The 18,915-nt window shown below is 40.1% G+C and overlaps 1 protein-coding gene across 1 annotated transcript; it reads right to left on the bottom strand.

Annotated features, from left to right (window-relative positions):
• Positions 1–4,254: 4,254 nt before the first annotated feature.
• On the bottom strand, positions 4,255–18,532 carry LOC149289469 (membralin-like). Its single transcript, XM_089490533.1, has 12 exons — positions 18,463–18,532; positions 17,722–17,930; positions 11,564–11,833; positions 10,864–10,975; positions 10,237–10,347; positions 9,176–9,298; positions 8,990–9,090; positions 8,222–8,279; positions 8,052–8,135; positions 7,821–7,953; positions 7,190–7,289; positions 4,255–4,887 (listed from the first exon to the last, which is right to left on the bottom strand). The coding sequence occupies exons 1-12, from the start codon at positions 18,530–18,532 to the stop codon at positions 4,255–4,257; spliced, it is 2,004 nt and encodes a 667-aa protein (XP_089346659.1).
• Positions 18,533–18,915: the final 383 nt, after the last annotated feature.

Raw genomic sequence — 18,915 nt, 5'->3', positions numbered from 1 at the left:
TATCGCTATAGCCATGTCCCTTCCTGGGACAAATGAACAATAATCACCTGTTTCACCTGGAAAGGCATAATAGATATCCAACAAGACCAGAGGTCTGCTAGTAAGTGTAGGGGATACTGGACGCAGTGGTTTCATAGATTTAAACAGACTCCAAACATAAATTAAAAAATGGCTTCTGTTTGGGTTTTAGATAGTACTGGGAATTATAAGAAAACTGCCTACTTTTTAAATTATGTACTTTACTTTCTGCCAACTCAAAAGCTGATCCACTCCAGGGGTGTGCTGAGAGCATCTGGGTGCATCTCCAGTCAGACTAGCAGCGGGATCAGCATGATTCCTGCAATCGGATAGTTAGAGAGCAATCACCTTCTCTAATGCTATATTTTACATATTATTGTCCTTGAAGGGACATACCAGTCAGCATATGCACTTTAATACAAATAGCTGAGAAGCCACTTTAAGATTTCTTAAATGCATGAAGCACTCTCACTGATCAGTATCAGCAGTGACACATTGTACATGGGCAGTCCATTGCAGCAAAGTGCTTTAACATTTTAAAGAACACAATGTTAATAAGCATTCTTATTTGGTAAGGCTACCTGGGACAGACTGCACCTTTAAGAAACCTATGTAAATAGATATTTTTTTTATTTAAGGGTTTTGAGGCATTTGTATGGCTATCCCAACCAAAAATAGATGCAGGGCATAGACTTCATTATCACATTCCTGTATTCACTACACAGGCTGCAACTTACAAAATATTAGCAGTAATCAAGAATAGGTCAAGTATAGATAATCAAACAATTTCAACAGTGAAAAAAAAATGTAACTTTTATAAAAATCACATACCATTGTGTGTGATATTTATGTTTTTACCTAGGGATCCTTTTTAGAGCGAAATATGAAAGTAGATTGACTTTTGGGATGTGCGGACGTGATTTCATGATGATATCACTGTGGTTCCTATAGTTCTCATTTTATTTTTGTAATTGTATTTATTTTATTGCCTTAGTATTGATCACACAGAGCAGGACACCAAAGTCCTACTCTTTTTTTTTTTGGACGTAACAGTACACCTCTAGGGCATTAAAGGGTTAAAGTGCTTTGTAAGTACTTACGTCATCCAAGCATGGATGACGGGCCCACTGCAGGTAAGTACTGCGCATTGTATATACAGTACATTGTGCTAGCAAATGTATTATATAAACACAAATAATTGTTCCTGGGAACTGCCAATAAACCCGTCAGAGTGCTGTGCATGCTTTCACATTCATCAAGTATGTCCTCTCTGATTCCAAAGGTTGTGCATACACGAATGCATCAACATCACTCTGACATAATGGAGAAGCGTATGTGCGTGCGTGGGTGCATTGCACAAAGCAGCCGTACTTGAAGTTTCTTTACCTATGCAATATTACCATCAGCAAAGAAACAATGTGAGAGAAATTCAAAATGCATAATACATTTTCAGCTTTACAATGTATAGCCCCTACAAAGTGACCTCCCTCTCACAAGCCAGTGCTACAGCTGTCTTGTATGGCACTTGTGCCAAATCCCTCCATGCTGTTGCAATTTAGAAAGTTTTAGAGAGGACACTTAGCTGTCACATGCATTAAAGTGTATAATTTGATAATCCATCTAAAGGAATAACTTAAAACAATATATAAATATTGATTATACCTACTCACTACAGATCCAACTCTCTGGTTTTACTCTAAAAAATAAAAAGGTTATGGAACACACCATTATAAACCATTCAAAACCTGTTACCCGATGCAAATTTGCTGAATGAGGAGGAATCCATTGTATTATGTTGTAAAAGGTTGACAGGTTCAGAAAAAATTATTCTATCTATTAATAGCCCAATTGTGATGAGATACATGATTGGCACCTGGGATCCAATTCGCCAACCATGTATCACATATGTGGTTAGCACTGAAAGGGTTAAACCTTCTCATGCCTCATAAAACATTTTAAGCTGTTTTCATAATGCATTGCTTGTGTTAAGTCTTATTTTACCTATAGAAGAAAACATTTTACTCAGCGACAGAGCTGTAAATGAATCAGCAGCACTCCTGTAGGGATGAGTTGGCCATAAAGAGCGCGTAATGCAGGAAGCGAAGGAATGTCACTGCCCACTGCCCCAAATGTAATATCTTGCACCAGAACACATTATTCAAACATGCGATTCTACAAGTGTTCATTCATATTCCCAAAATGCATTTTATGTGCATACATTATCGTACCCATTTGTACTTTCCATGTTATACATACAGACCTGAACAGTGCATGCTACCCTTTCCTTTTCTGATAGATCTCTCAGGGCACTAGGCTCAGGATATAATATTTATTATCATATATACAAACACAATTTGCCAATGTCATGTAATTGCTGTTGTACAGTTATATAGAAGAATAATTAGACAGAGACCCACTCACCACCACCCAGTTATTCACTCCATTTATGTAAAAATAGAAAGCAGAATCAAGTGAGTGACCTATAAGGCTTGTATTAGCGAGCCATTTGCAGCGCTCCTTCCGACCAGCGTGCCTTACAAAAGTCTCCGGGGGTTACTCCACTTTACTATTCAAAAAGGAGCAACCCCAGCGAGATTACCTTGTAAAAAGAGGTTGGCTAGCCCTCCATCATCCGTAGTTACATCAATGGGACTTGACACTTTACAGGGCATCCCAGCAAAAGACTCTTAACCAGGACTGTTCCTTGTTGATTAAGTTGAAGAGCTAAAACTTCATGTCTCCTGTAAACTCGGGCCTTGGTTAATAAGCAAGGTCAGAAAGTGGCTTTATAGATTAATATATTTCACTGCAGTTGGCAAGAAACATCGACCACCCCTGCTTTAAAATAAAGAAATGTCCAGGATCAAAGACCCTAAATTACCGTTAGACGGCAGTTTAATCCTCTCAGCGCGATATAAATAATGCTCGATATATAACAGCTCTGAAAGGTTTAACTACTCACGCAGGAATGATAGGAAGGGCAGGGGGCACATATAAGCAGCACCTCAAATCATTGGGGTTTTTCTCCATAACAATGTCAGACAGTTGAGATCTATCAACATACAGGGTGGCGAGTTGCCCTGTGTGCGCATACACACAAATGCATGTTTATATACATACCTCTATCTGTACATTTGTTACTTGTGTGCATCTATATAAACCTATGTGCCTCTTTATTTACATGCATATAGACCGCCCCAGCTTCTTCATATTTAAAAAAGAAAACAAAAGTGCAATAGTGGAAATTGCCGGTTATGGGTTTTATAAACTCGCTGTGCAGCATCTTTGTGGCCACAGGTATAAAGGCACATATACACACTAAACATATTTCTGGCCACAAAGCCCTTCCAGACATGCTACCGCTGACTAGTCCTGCTCCATAGAACCAGTCTCTACATTTTCCATTCAGTGAAGACTCCAACACACATCACTAACCAAGTGAATATAAAAACACTGATCTATTTCTGTTTCCACATCATTTTATAAGAGTATTTCCGCTGTGGTTCATATGGCTAAGCTGAATCATAGCAGCTGTTCATTCCATGGCCTGGGGTGCTGGAAGTTCTTACAATAAACCTTGTTTCACCACTGCCAGTCCAGAGCTGTTCTAGAGAGGAATGCCAATATTGAACAGACAAATAACATTCTGAAATTTCTGAAGTGTCACTGCCAGATTTTACATGGAAACAATTATTTGCAGAGAAACATTTACCCCAAATAGTTTGAAGCCAACTGGATGGGAACAGCATGGTTTATGTATACACGTGTGTGTGTGTGTAATATAAATATATATATATATATATATATACACATATACATATACACACACATATATATATATATATATATATATATATATACATACATATACATACACACACACACACATACATATACACATACATACATACATACACACACACACAGACAGACTTTTCCATGAATTCACAGGCTTGCCTTGCTCCCATATCAAGATATTCATGTATGATTTTTAATGTTATGGATTACGTATGTTTGTTTCTATGAGAGTTCCTGGGATACAGTCAGAATTCGAACAATGAAAATGCAATAACTGTGTTTGCACGTATACCAACACACATGTACTGGCGCAAATGTGTTGTGAGCCCCTATTCCTCATAGCCGAGGAATTAATGCTGCGACTCCCTGTTAAGGGCACTGTGCATTCTTTCCAGAAGTGAGGGGCTACTACCACAATATGTGGAAGCAATATCGAACTCATGAGTCCCATGGAGGATGCTCTGTATCACTCGGCAATGGTGCAATGGCTTCTGCAAGCTGAACTAAAGAGCCTGCAGTTGTGAGACTACCCTGCTCTAACCCAAGAGTAGTTGCTGAGAATCTCAGTGGGCTACAGTCTGTGAGCCGAGTGGCCTCTTCAGTCTGGAGCTCAGTCTTGCTTTTCTGGCCATTACTAGAAGGAACCCTCGGAGGAATGGGGGGAGGGTCTCCTGTTTGCGTCACTGCACTCATACCAGGAACGGTAGGTTCATTATCTTGGACGTGCTCATCAAAATCTGGAGACGTGTGATGAATCTCAGCTTCTACAGGCTGTGCAACAGGTGTGACCACATTAGAAAGGGCATCACTCGAGACTCCAACGGAAGACCCTGAACCATCAAAGGATCCTATTGTGCGGGCATTGGTGGCTGCTTGCGGATGAAGTGGAACACCAAGTGTAGAAGAGGGAGCTGCTGCAGCTGGTTCTGATGCTGTGTTGTTGTTGAGGTTGTCCTGGAGGCTGGTCTGATTTTGACCCACCTGCTGATTCTGAAGTAGCATTTCCTGGATTCGAATTTGCTGAAGGATGGCCGGGAGTTCGTAGTGATGGAAGAAATAGATCATAGAGTGCTAAGGAGAAGCAAGAAAGATTAAAATTAGACTCTTTTTACTATGCAAGGTATTCTCTATACTTCAAGCACTCACCCTATTGTGGTTTTTCCTCTGTAGAAAATCTCAACCATTTCAATAGGGTTTGTTGCATCAGAACTTTTCGGTCATTTTAGAGAATATATATCATATATATATAAAAATGTACGACATCCACACAAATTATATATTGTTTTTAAGACTAAGTTAAGATTACTTTGGAGTCCACATTCAGCAATTCTCTTGTACTACTGAATTACATATGGAAGTTTTTTCCAGCACAAACTCAAAACCAATTATAAGCTGGCATTAGTTTTAGTTTGGTAAATCGTTAAGAAAACCACCCACACACATTAAAATTTAGTAGAATCACCTTTTATTGCAATAGCAACTTTAAGTTATTTTGGCCCATTCTTCTTTGGGGTTAATTCACTAAAACTAGTGTTCCTGGGAGAGCTGTGGTCTTAATTCATTAAATTCACTACACATTAAAAAAGGTCCATCCCTGGCAATTTGGTCTGCAAGAATGACTAAGCTCGTTCTGCATACCACATACTTTAATCAATTAGACGACTCTCTAGATATTTCGATTTATATAGGGCTATCAAAGTTTACAAACAGTGCTACATATTAGCAATGGAAAATGAGACAGGACTTTGAGCCTCTCTGGGACATTCACTTTTTTTTGTTCTTGAGCCACTCCAGTGGTGCTTTTACTGCCACCGCTTTTGTTCACTGTAGAGATGGTGTGTTAAGTCATGGGCAGTGTCAGAGCTTGGCCAAAAGTACAATCTGTGGGCAGGCAATGCAATAAAGCATCCAAAAAAGCAAATAGGGTGCTGGGTTGCATAGGAAGAGGCATAAGTAGCAGGAAGAGGGAGGTTGTTATGCCATTTTACAGATCTCTGGACGGGTCTCACCTAGAGTATTGCATACACCTCTGGAGACCCCATCTCCAGAAGCATATTAACACATTAGAGACAGTTCAGAGGAGGGCCTAATAAATGATAAATATATTTAAACCAGGAAAGACTAAGGGAACTCAATATCATGAGTTCCTGACTAGATTTTTTCACAAGTTAATTCTGTTCATTAATAACTAATGTAACTATATAGCGGGGAGCAGTCAGGATAGAATGTGGCACTGACAGCAATGGCTTAGCATTACCAGTGTACGTATGCACTTTCGGGCTCTCTAACAATACCCTCATTTCAGAGCAGTACAAATTTTTATAAATCTGATTAACGTGGCCAAACGATACTCTGCCCTTGTCTTAAATTCAGTTCACTTGCAGGACGGTTGAGATATTTAAAAGGCAGACTAAATGCCATTGAACGACCATGTGAAATTCATCTGGCCAGGGAATCACAAGTGTCCTGCAAGTTTTGAGGAACAGAGCTTTCACTTTCTGACTGTTGATCCAACTGTACTCCTTGAGAAATCCAAACACTAGAACATTATTTTGCACCCTTTTCCTAATACACGCATCTGTATTACTTTAACTTCTGTAGAACTGTGTCTTCATTTTCCTTTATTCTGAACTTTGACAGCAACATTAATTGAACACTAGTAGAGGGTAATGGTTAATAAGTGCCCTCATTAGGGCACTTCTGCCATGTGCATAAACCTGGAGTTGTTAAATACTTATGCAACATTGTTTTTTGTTTTTTTTAATTTTTAATAAAATCTTACCAAAGTAAAAGCAATGTCACGATTTTGAGCCTCACGGTTTTAGTATAAATACAGAAACATATACAATAAATTACAGTAATTCAGAAATACTAGAGAATAGGTAAAGGTTCTGAATACATTTGCAATGCACTGTAAATAAAACCAACCACTAGAAAACATTACATATTTCCAAGTAACAAAGTCTTAAAATTTTGCGGCAGTACTATTTGTCACCTAATTCCAAATCAGACTCCCAAAACTAATAAATTATTGAATAGGTCAAATCTTGGGTGCTAGTCAGGCACTTCCCACCTAACTTATACCTTTAGTGCAGGATTAGTACCCAGTACCTACGAAATATTCATTAAAAAATATTATGCAAAAATATCTAGATTGTTTTTTTTTTATTTGGTTGTATGTATTCTTTCAAATGATGAATAGCGTTGAGGATCATTCAAAACGATTTTCAGGGACTCACTATCTTTTAACGAGCATCATGCCCCAGAGACAAACATCATGTTTAACAGACAACTCCAAGCAGACTAATAACTTAAACAGCAGTAACAACATTCTATTTAGATTTAGAAAGTTAAAGCAGAAAGGTAGCATTACCTGAATGAAAAGCCAAGATGTAACGAGTGCTAGGCTGCTGTACTGCCCATTAAAACGATAGTGATAAGCATAAAACGCGAAGTGATACAAGTAGAAAAACCTGTGGGAAAAGAGCAAAAAAAAAACTAATAAAAAAAAAAAAAGGAATAATCAGAGGCTGATGGCAAATATGGTGCTGTGGGGTACTGGATGGAAAGAGCCTATATAAGAAATAAAAAATGCATTGGATAATTAAATGGTTAAAGGCAAAATATCAGAGCTGTAATGGGTGGAAGGCTACATTCCAGAGTTAAAGCAGCAACTTAAAAGTCCCTTACATGTCAGATGATTTACAGGAAAATGCAGCCAAATAAAGCAAATCAGAGATATAGCAGCACAGAACTATTTGAAGTGGGAGGAATTACAGTATTCAAGAAGGATAGTATATCCCTTATGATTTTAGGTATAATGTTTTTACTAAAAATTCATCTGAGGGCAATACCCAGACCAATCAATCCTATGTCTCGCCTAGGATCCCATTAAACTGAGCAAAGTGTAAAGCGATCCAGCAGCAATGTGTAGCTAAAGCTGGGCCCAAGAGTGGAGCAGGAACAGAGCATCACACAGATGATGGCCAGTTGCATATTCTGACCTGAGCCAGTGCCTCTTGCTGGTATTGGTGTGGCAGCAAATTGCATCATACTGATCAGCGAGCCACACAATTAGGATGATGTAGAAAGCAGTGGTTGTGTCGTTGAAAAACTCGGACATAATGGCTTCCATTCCTGAGAAAGAAAGGCATGTTAAAAAGCAGAAAAACACGCTTTCTGAGGTGCAACAATAGGCAGGTGAGACAACTGGGCGAAGGAAATGTGTGCCTTACCTACAAGTGCCAGGATCACAGTGAGCAACGGAGCAGCTGGGAAGGCAATACTCATATTCATCTCTAACATCTGCAGCAAGTCCACTGGACAAAAACAAAATGAGTAAGCAAAAAAAAACAAAACAAAAACAAGCTGCTTACAGACACAACAAAAGATTTTTGGTACTTACCAATAAAGACAAATATCTGATGGTGAGAATACCTCAAGAGCATGGAAACCGACAGAGTCTAAAGGATGGAACATGGACAAAAAATATAAACAAACAAGATTTGGCAAAAAAAAAAAATGAATTAAGTGTCACATGAGGTTTCACAAATAGCCACTTTTCTATTAATATTTTATAGCTGAAAGAGTTGGCATAGGCTTTCATCCTACAACAAGCAACTGGTAGGTTTTCTGGTCCTTACTTGCATCCCTATGAACTCCTGTGAGGGCTTTCATTAGGTTGAAGGAAGGCCTGGTTTCACAATCCAAGCATGGTTTCTAACTTAGTCCCACCTCAATCTTATTTGTGGTCTTTACTTTGGATTAATGATTCTGATTGAAAGGGAAACTAAATAGAAATATGTATTTTGTTGCACGCACAGAGCTTACCAAAGATGGTCTGAATACTTTTAAGCTTAAACACATTTAAACTGGAGTGAAAGATTGATTAAAACAAACACATACGTTGGCCAAGGAGGCTCTGAGGAAAATATCGTTAGCTGTATTTTACTGCTGAATTGGGTCATGGGATGTGTATACAGGTCACATGCCCTAAATGCGAGGTGTGTAGACAAAACTCTTTAGCATTTCTAAGTTTCTGGATTGCAACCAAGTGCGTACTTGTGAAAACTGCATCAGATTATGTGGCCTTAAGCATGACACAGCATTAATAGCTAACAGATGCTATGCTAGGATATTAATACATAGTATTACGGTTATTTGATGAACTTACAAATATGACCATGATGACGAAGGCAGCAAGGTATGAGGTGCGAGCCATCCACATGCTTACAAAGCGGTAGTGTTCCCCTGAAACTACATTCCTTAGGAATCCTGGAGAAAAAGAGCGGGAATTATATACAACCCAGGAACGGCAATGGACTAGGAAAAAAGTATAATTATGAAGCATGGCACACACCTTTATTTTCTTCATTTTCGGCCAAAGCTTTTACACTTGACATGAGAATATCATCATAGCCCAGAAACTCATCCAACAGGAAGCGGCTGAATCTGTCCCCAAAGCACAGGTCTCGGGTGGGGTCTGTTTTAAAGGGTAATGGAGAGGAAGAGAGACATAACTGATCAAGTAACTTTCACAGCTTTTACATTAAATATTTATTAAAAGTATGTATAGTTTGTGTTTTTGTTTCAAGCATTTTAGATATACTTGACAAAAAATTCAGAGACTACTTCTCATTTTGAAAGCGGACGTCTGACAAAAAAATAGAATTAGTTGATATTCTAACTCCAGCTCAAGAAGGAAAGTTAAAAGAAAAAAAGAAAACCACTAATGGAATAACCATTTATACAACAACAACAACGCGAAGTTAAGTTTATCTGCTTCCATGTTTTATACACAAATGCGGGTTTGTAAAACAAATACATTGTACTAATTTTAAGATGAAGCAAGATGAGAGGTTTTAAACATAGTAAACGTAAAACTACACATTAAACACTATGGTGCTGAGGTTTCGAATTTGGAGAAAGAAGGGGTGGTGTGTGTGTGGGCGGGGGGGAGTGTCTGTCATTCATTCACCGACTTAGGCCTGTGAGCAAAAACCCAGGAAAAAAAACAAAAACAAAGCATCTACGAGCGATGCACGTAGATGACCTCTGTTGGTCCCTGCCACTTCCGCCGTGGCTTTTATGACGGAGCACCGGAAAATCACGTCATGCCAGTGCTCTGTCATAGAGGCCCCAACAGAAGTGCCGGCAGCCAGAGAGGAGGATTCAGGTTCCCTGCAGCGCTACAGGGGGTCTGGATCTTAGTCTTGTAGTCAGACCTCTATTTTAGTTCTGATTATAAGACGACCTTAAATATTAGACAAGGGGTATTTTTCAGAGCATTTGCTCTGAAGAAATACCTTGTCTTATAATCGGGCAAATACGGTATTATCGATTAGTTTGTTGTAGTGCTAAACAGGATGTACACTATTGTATACAGTTGTCACACAGACACACGCACACTTGAGGACTCACCAAGTGTCACCACCATAACTGGGATATTGAGTTTCTGCCGTGTGCTTTGCGATAAGCGAAGAAAGCCATATTCCAGTGAGTATTCTACTATATATTCTTCTTGAGGCCATGCTGTCAAGGGAGAAAAATGATTAAGGGACAGCAGTTCATTGGATTTGTAATAAACACAGAGGGGAAAAAACTAGGAGCATGTACTAAAAACACTATAGAAAACATTACTATTAATACCTAATAACTTTTCTTGAAAAGAAAACACCTAAGTTAAGTTTAGATTGTGTGTTTAGAGTTTTAGCTCTTTCAAATTCTGGCTATGCACCAAAGAAATCATCAGGTATTACTACAGTGGTACACTCTATACAGGATTCAAACCCCGACTCCCTGGGCAAAAAGGTGCGGACATATGGAAGAAACCATAAAATGAGCACAAGTAGGCACAGGTCATACATTCACTATTTGGCAAGACAGAACAAAAATAAAGAAGAGGTTTATATTTTTAAGCAACACTAAACTACTGCACTACATAGCAGAGGATAACAACTTTTTTAATATAAAAAATGGTAACCCTTTAAATTAAACCGAGTCTATCGCAAGCCTAAAGACCACTCTCTTGAAAAACGAGATGCTTACCTTTACTAGCAGTATCACTAAATGATAAAGCCTGACTTTGGTTCTCAGAAGTCTGTGTGACACTTTCTAAGGATGGCTTTGTGAACACTTTAGGTTCGATATCCAACTGAAACTGTAAAAAAAAGGCAAAGACAGACACTTGAGGATAATCAATGAGGAACACAAAGTCTGCAAAACAATACTGCCATGCTCATGTTACCCACAACTACTCCCATCAAGCCACCCACAGTATTTTTCAAGATCTGCGGCAGATCTCTAAGCCTTTGACATTCACTAATAATAAAAAGAAAGGATATAGGAAGATACGGTCCTCAAAACAAACATCCAAAAGTAATTTGGGGTATATTTTTTTTTTTATTCAAAGGTTTGGAACAACCAAAGTAAACACTAAAAGATCATAGTATATTAGTTGCAGGGTTGTACAGCATTCATATAGAAGCATAGTCAGGAGTACATTTAGATTTTATGTTATTCTATTCAAAACCCAATATTATCTCACAGCTTTGCTGTAAATAGTTCTATTATACTATTCACCTCTCAGACTACTAATACCTATGAATACCTAGAATGGTCTATTCTGCCAGAATAGGGGTAGACATGCCATGTGATTAGCTACCAAACAAGTAGAAAACAATGTATACTGCAAATAAACAATAAAACAGAACATTTACAAGCTAGCCATATCAAGTTTCTCCATTACCTTTATGGAACTGTTCTGGTACATGTCCACAGACATCTCTTCCTCATCATCTTCTTCCTCTTCATCCCCCAGAGGCTCCTTAACAAGTCCTGGAAAGGTATCACTGTCATAGAATTGCAGAAAGATGGGTGCACGGCTTGAATTCAACTGGATCTCCACCCGAAGGATCCCATCTCTGGGCCATTTATCCCGTACATGCTCCAAGCAGTTGATGGGAGAACGGGAAAAGGCAATGTGAATGTAGGCCAGGATAAAGAGTACCAAAAGGGCCTAAACAGGAGAGTCAAACAGACAATGAGAAGTATATCAGTAATTTTCCAATGTTAGACTAGGAGTAAAATCTGCCCCATTTATAAAAAGAAAAAAAAAAAAAAGAAATTGCATTATGATACAGTGACGGATGCTCTTGAAAGGCTGCTGTTTAATATAGGGCTGCAACTAACGATTATTTTAATAATCGATTAGTTGGCCGATATTTTTTTCGATTAATCGGATAAAAAATTCAATTTTTTTTTCATTTAAAATAATGTAATAAAAAACGTACAATTTACACTTTCATCTCTTTATTCCAATGGCCTCTCGCTATTCACCTTCTTATTTTACTGACATAATAATAAAAGCTACCCAAACGCAGTGTTTCTCAAACTAGGTTTAAATACAAAGTTATTAATAAATATTAATTCATATGTTAACTATTTTTCATATTTAATAAAAACTGAGAAAAAAGCCTTGTTTATATTTTCTTTTATGTACCAAACTGCCCCCAGTTATGCACATCTGACCCCCAGCTTGCCACTCTGCCCCCATATATGCCTTATACCTCTTATATGCCAGAGATTCCACTGTGCCCCTGATATGCCTTATACTCCTTATATGCCAGTGATATCCAACTGAGCCCCCTGATATACCTTTTACCCCCAGATATGTCTTATGCCCCCCTGATATGCCTTATAACTTCCAATATGCCACTCGCCCCCATTTATGCCTTATACCTCCCTATATGTCACTGTGCACCCTGATATGCCACTCCGCTCCCCATAAATGCCCTGCACCACCCTGAAATTCTCCCCGATTCACCACTCTGCCTCCCCCAGATATGCCACTCTGAAATTCATTATACCCCCTGTCACAGAGCTGGCTAGTCCGACCGACTACCTCCGCCGTCTTGTGCTCCCTTAGCCTGGGACAACACACTTTCCCCGGTTCCCCAGTCACTAACCGAGACTCAGTGTAGGGTAAAACCAAACGACTGATTTTGGACACACAGGGCTGGATATATCCAGCAAAACACATATTTACATAAAACAAGATATTGGGACACAAACCGCCCCCTTAATCTGCCTCCCAGAGACAACAGGGGCAGTACGGGATTAACAATAGAATAGGTGGGGGGAGACTGATTTACATAACATTAACGTGAAAGAATGGTGGTCACTCCCTGGTGGCAGATCCGGGCTGTCTGCTGGAGATAATTCCCTCAGCCAGTGATGAGATGATACTGCTGGGGGTAGCCACAGAAGCCTTTACAAACCCAGGGCCCATAGTCAATAGGGAGGAGGCTGGCAGGCAGGCCTCTCCAGTGGTCCCAGTGATGGAGGCTTCCGTCACACCCCCCATACACCACTCTACCTCCCCTATACACCACTCTAACTCCCCCAGATATGCCATTCTGCCTCCCTGAAATTCATTATACCCCCCATACACCACTCTGCCTCTCTCCCGACTCCCTGGTGTTTTGTGAACCTCCTTGCTGACAGGCACTTACACTGCAGCTTCGTAGAAGCCTCAGCGTAAGTGAAGGGCAGTAACGGAGGCTGTCTGTGCGATGCAGACCCCCACCAGCTGACAGAGAGGATGATCCTCTGCAGGAGACCTCGATTATCTGTCAGCCGTGGGGGTCTGCACGATGTGCACAGACAGCCTCCGTTACTGCCCTTCACTTACGCTGAGCAATGGAGGTTCACAAAATACCAGGGAGTCGGGAGAGAGGCAGAGCAGTGTATGGGAGGGGGAGGAGTCAGAGGGGTATATGGGAGGGGGGAGGAGTCAGAGGGTTGTATGGGAGGGGGGAGGAGTCAGAGGGGTGTATGGGAGGGGGGAGAGAGACGGAAGTGAGAGACCGGCCGACAGTGAAGGGAATCCAGGTCCCCTGCAGCGTTGCGGGGGATCTGGATTCTAGTGTTATAATCCGATCTCTGTTTGAGGTCGGATTATATAAGGATAAAAAAAAAATTGATTCGACTAATAGATAATGAAAATGGTTGACAACGATTTTCATTATCAATTATTATCGATTTTATCGATTAGTTGTTTCAGCCCTAGTTTAATATTACAAAATTAAAAAGGCAAAAAAAAGGATCTATGATAATACAGTGGTACAAATATATCAGTCAGGATAAAAAAAAAAAAGACAAAAGAAGCATTTAAACATTTTTTGTCAGTAGTTCAAAACTATTCATGGTTTAGGGCAATTACCTCAGGAAGCAAAGCCTGTGTAGAGAAAGCACACATATAATACTTATTTTTAGATAGCAAAGATTAGGACCTATAATACAAAGTACATTTCAAAGACCTCGTCCTTTGAAAACAAAAATTAACTATTATTGGCACCTGTCCCAGTCGGCTAAAAGGAAGCTAGAACCATTGCTGCAAGAAGCTTGTCTACCTTAGTATGTCACTGCTACAATGGTTTTCGAGTTTGTACCAGGGTTTGCTTAGCACAGGGCTTGACAAATTTGTTGTGAATCTAGGCGCCAGGTAAAAAAGTTAGGAGCCAGGATTTTTTTTTACCTAACAGTTGGTCAGGAGTGATCTGATCATCATCAGCCCACTTACTAAACTCACAGCATTTGACCTGGAAGCACCCTGGACTTTCAGGTCAGTGCTGGGTTTTTTTTTTTTTGTTTTGTTTTTTTAACTCTTTCGATGCTGATGTTCCATTGGAGCACAGCATTGACCGATATTTAGTCCCCACAAGCTTGTGGGGACAGATGTTAACCCCTGCAATGCCACGAATGTGTCATACACAATTGTGGTATTGAAGGGGTTAACGCTGCACTGTCGCTCTCATGGAGCGATCAGGCAGCAGGGGGGTGTTGGGGCTGGTCTCCACACTCAGACCAAAGAACCCTCTCCTCTGTCTCTGAAGCTGCCTCTGGCAGCTGGGACGCAATTGCTGGTCTATAGACCAGCCATTGCAGGGGGAGTCTCTTTGATGACTGCTGTAGGCTTCCATGCCTACAGAAGTCATCAAAGGGCTTATGGAGGCTCGTTTTTGCTGTTGCTGGTCTGCCTGGCAGACCACCAGCAGCAGAGCCCCGTACAAAACGGGAATTAACCCCTAAAATGACACTATCGCGGCATTGAAGGGGTTAACGCTGCACTGTCGCTCTCATGGAGCAATCAGGCAGCTGGGGGGTGTTGGGTCAGGTCCCCACCCAATCAACAGACAACCCCCTTCCCTAAAGCTGCCTGTGGCAGCTGAAAACACGATTGCTGGTTTTCCTGCAACCGCGTTTTCAGCCTACAGGATCACTCCGTGGGAGTGATCTCAGGCTCGGGGGCGGGCTCGGAGTGGCTGTGCTGTCTGCCCAGACTCCTGGTGACGCGGGGGCAATTTTTTGCTGACAAACACCTAGGCGCCAGGACAAAATTCTCTGTCGCCATGGCGACCTGGCGCCTGGGATTTGTCGAGCCCTGGCTTAGCACATTGGTGGGTTTCTCCTGACCACAGGGTGTCACTGCCTTACTCAACCACACATACCGTATTTGCTCGATTATAAGACGGCCCCCCAAAATCTGAATATTAACTTATGAAAAAAAAGAAAAAGCCTGAATATAAGACGACCCTACAGGAAAAAAGTTTCACCAGTAAATGTTAGTTCATGTAAACTGTAAATGTGAACAATTGTTTGTTAATAAAAGCTATGATTGAGAAAAATGTTTTTATTTCCTTTTTTTTTTTCAACCTGCCCCCCCAGTTATGCACATCTGCCCCCAGGCTTGCCACTGTGCCCCAGAAATGCCTTATACCCCATATATGCCACTGTGCCCCATGATATGCCTTTTAACCCTCTAAATGCCACTGTGCCCCATGATACGCCTTTTAACCCTCTATATGCCACTGTGCCCCATGATATGCCTTTTGACCCCTATCTGCCACTCTGCCTCCAGAATTGCCTTATACCCCTATATGCCACTCTGGCATTTAGGAGGTTAAAAGGCATATTATGGGGCAAAGTGGCATATAGGGAGGTATAAGGCATTTCAGGAGACAGAGTGGCGTATAGAGGGTTAAAAGGCATTTCTGGAGGCAGAGTGGCATTAAAGGGGTTAAAAAGCATTTCACAGAGCACTCTGCCTCCAGAAATGCCTTACACCCCCATTTAACACTCCCTCCCTCCCAACTTACCGGTGCTTCTGAGTCCCCGGTGCTTAGTCCGGGCAGCGTGTAGAGCTCTACGCGATTCGCGTAGACAACTTCCGCTTGAGCCCTGCATCCCATGCATATCGCTGCACGGGATCTGGATCTTAGTCTCATAATCAGACCTATTTGAGGTCTGATTATAAGACGACCCTGATTATAAGACGAGGGCATTTGCTCTGGAAAAAAACCTTGTCTTATAAATCGAGCAAATACGGTATTAAAAAAGAAAAAGAAAAGCCATTGGTGTAATTATTCCTCAGAATATCCCAGTACTGAATACGACAAAATAAATCATTAAGCAAAACTTTAATGTTTTTTTTTCCAAAAACAAACACTTCCATTTAATTACTACCACAAACATTTATTTTTGCGTCTCAGAAGCTTATCTTTCCACTTGACGTCGGTCATCCCAGATCACTAATGAGATTTATCTGCTATGGGATACTTATGGTGTCAAATAAAAAGGAGAACTAAAGAACTAGATTACAGAAGACTTTAGAAAACGTATGACAAAGTGCAGCCAATCTCAGCATGGGTATCTACGGACAATCTAAGTTTTCACCGTATTTACAAGAAACTAACCATATTACAGAAACCCACGGTAAATCGTGAGTTAGAAGACACATCTGCACCAATAGGTTTTGCCTGTCTTGAGAATTTACTAACATTTTGTTGTAGAAGTCTCACCTTCCCTAATCCTACAATTGAGCTCAAAACAATAAGATTTATATCCATTGTACAGCGCTATATAAAACAATAAATAATAATTATATATATATATGAAAATAAATTTGCTGCAAGCTACAGAGAGAGCTCAGCTGTAAAAGGCATTAATGATTATATCTCTTTTTTTCTTGGTCTGATATAAGTTGTTAGTCTAGGAATTTGTTCAAACAAATGAGGTTAGGGCAGGGGAGTGATTAGTTCTGCAACTTTTGCACTGCATGCCAAGACATTTCTTAATGATTTGAAAATGTATAATGGTCTGAATTCCTTTCAGCTACAGATTTAACTCTCCACATATCCCTTTAATGAGCTGTGTCATATCCCTTTAATGAGCTGTGCTTATTTATGAACTCAGGGTTGAGTCCACCAAAAGCTAGCTGCGACCAAGATTAAAATAAAAATGCTTAATAGTTCCTTGCTCTGGCTACATATGCAGGTTCATTTTGGTCGATGAGTGCTTATGATATTATGAAATGTAACGACAACTTAGATCATCAATAGCTTCTATTAAACAAGAGAAATATTTAAGTTGTGGGGGCTGCCTCAGTACAGGTCAAAGCTAAAGCTTGCTCTCAAAACGTACCCATGTTTCCAAGACCCTGTTTATTTGGCCATAGCACTAATAATTCATTAACAAAATTACTACGCCAAAGAAAACAGAACTTCACGTCAGCATGCAGAGTCTTTGTGCAGGAAATAAATGCTAAAAAAAAAATAAAAAAAAATAAAAAAATGCGAAAGCAAAGCTCCAATAGTAGAAGGTGATCAGGGTAGAAATGGAGGTGACAAAGAACCAGTTTGTTGAACATCACCCCATGAGTTATTATTAGCCCTTACAACAAACACGTCATTTGTTTTTTTATTGCTTTTTTAATCAGTGAATGAGATAATTTCAAGGGCTCAACTCAAACTCCCATCAACTCGCCTAATGAATCGCAAGTCAGCTGCTAAATCTAGCAAAACCAATCAGTATGACTATTTGCATTAAGAAATACCGTATGATTACCTTAAGCAGCACAAAAAATTCAAATATTCGACGGAAAGATGGAGGGAATAGCCTTGCGTAGGTGACGGCCATCTTGAAGAACAGCGCATGAAAAAGTCTGTCGCGCACATTGATGAGGGGATTCTGATTCAAGTTGGGGGTTCGTACCCGGTTTCCATTAGCGTTGTTTAGGGGTATGTTCCCCTGGTTCTCAGACATCCTGAGTGCTCCTGTATGAGAAAAGAGAGAAAAGAGTATGAAGAACCACCAATATATTCAGTGAGCAGCAGGTCATATACCCTGCCAACTCTATACAGGATGCAGCCCAAGGAATTAATTTTAAAAATGGAATAATTCTTATTAAACAAGCAAAACCATATATTGAAATAAATTACATATAAACTAAATCAAAGCTACATAAGCACAAGCCACGGTCACCATGTAATACGAAGGGAACAATACCATCCCATAGATGCCAGCTGCTTGCCACAATTAAGCCCATGTGGCCCCACTGAAAAAAATGCAGGCCTGCGTTAAGTTTTACAGGATACAACAGCGAATATTCTTTCTTTTCACCTTATATAACGTCAGGAGACAATATTTTAAACACCATAATTGTCATTAATTCGAGAAATGTTCAGGTTTACCTGTACTTAAGTCATGTGATGACCTTGTATCTGCCTGTGCAGAGATGTGACGGTTATCAGGGTTTCTATCTAGTCTACGTACGAGAAAGATAGCTCATTCGTTAAGACCCCTAACGATATGAATAGGGTACTTCGGGAACCCTCCGGGGATGAACAAATTCCTCTCGGAAAGCAACTTCCGGCATACCTTCCGCTTCCGATGGCCTCTGAAGTCGGTGTGACCGTGAAAGCTTAGAGATCAAAATATGAGAAACAATGCGATTTGTTCTCCATGTCGCCAGATTTTCCCACTGATGGTAGTTTGCTCTGGTATTTGGAGCTCTCCTGCGACCGCTGTGTGTTATGGGATTCGACAAAGCGAAACACGTTATAATATATTCATCTTCCCAGCATGCATTGTAAGCAAGTTTACTTATGAGATAGTCAATTAAAAGTGAAAATAAATACAAAACACTAAAACTAAACAAAACTAAACAAACTAACGATGTCATAGGTCATACATGAGTCTATATATAAATGAAAACCAAAACTCTGCTCACCATAACCTTAAGGAAAACATAATAGCGAA

Source organism: Sceloporus occidentalis, unplaced genomic scaffold (genome assembly GCF_023333645.1).
Source record: "Sceloporus occidentalis isolate IW3139 unplaced genomic scaffold, rSceOcc1.0.p SCAF_45, whole genome shotgun sequence".
In the NCBI taxonomy this organism is placed as follows: domain Eukaryota; kingdom Metazoa; phylum Chordata; class Lepidosauria; order Squamata; family Phrynosomatidae; genus Sceloporus; species Sceloporus occidentalis.
Note: the sequence above shows the minus strand (reverse complement) of the source record. Positions and strands in the feature narration are given on the sequence as shown.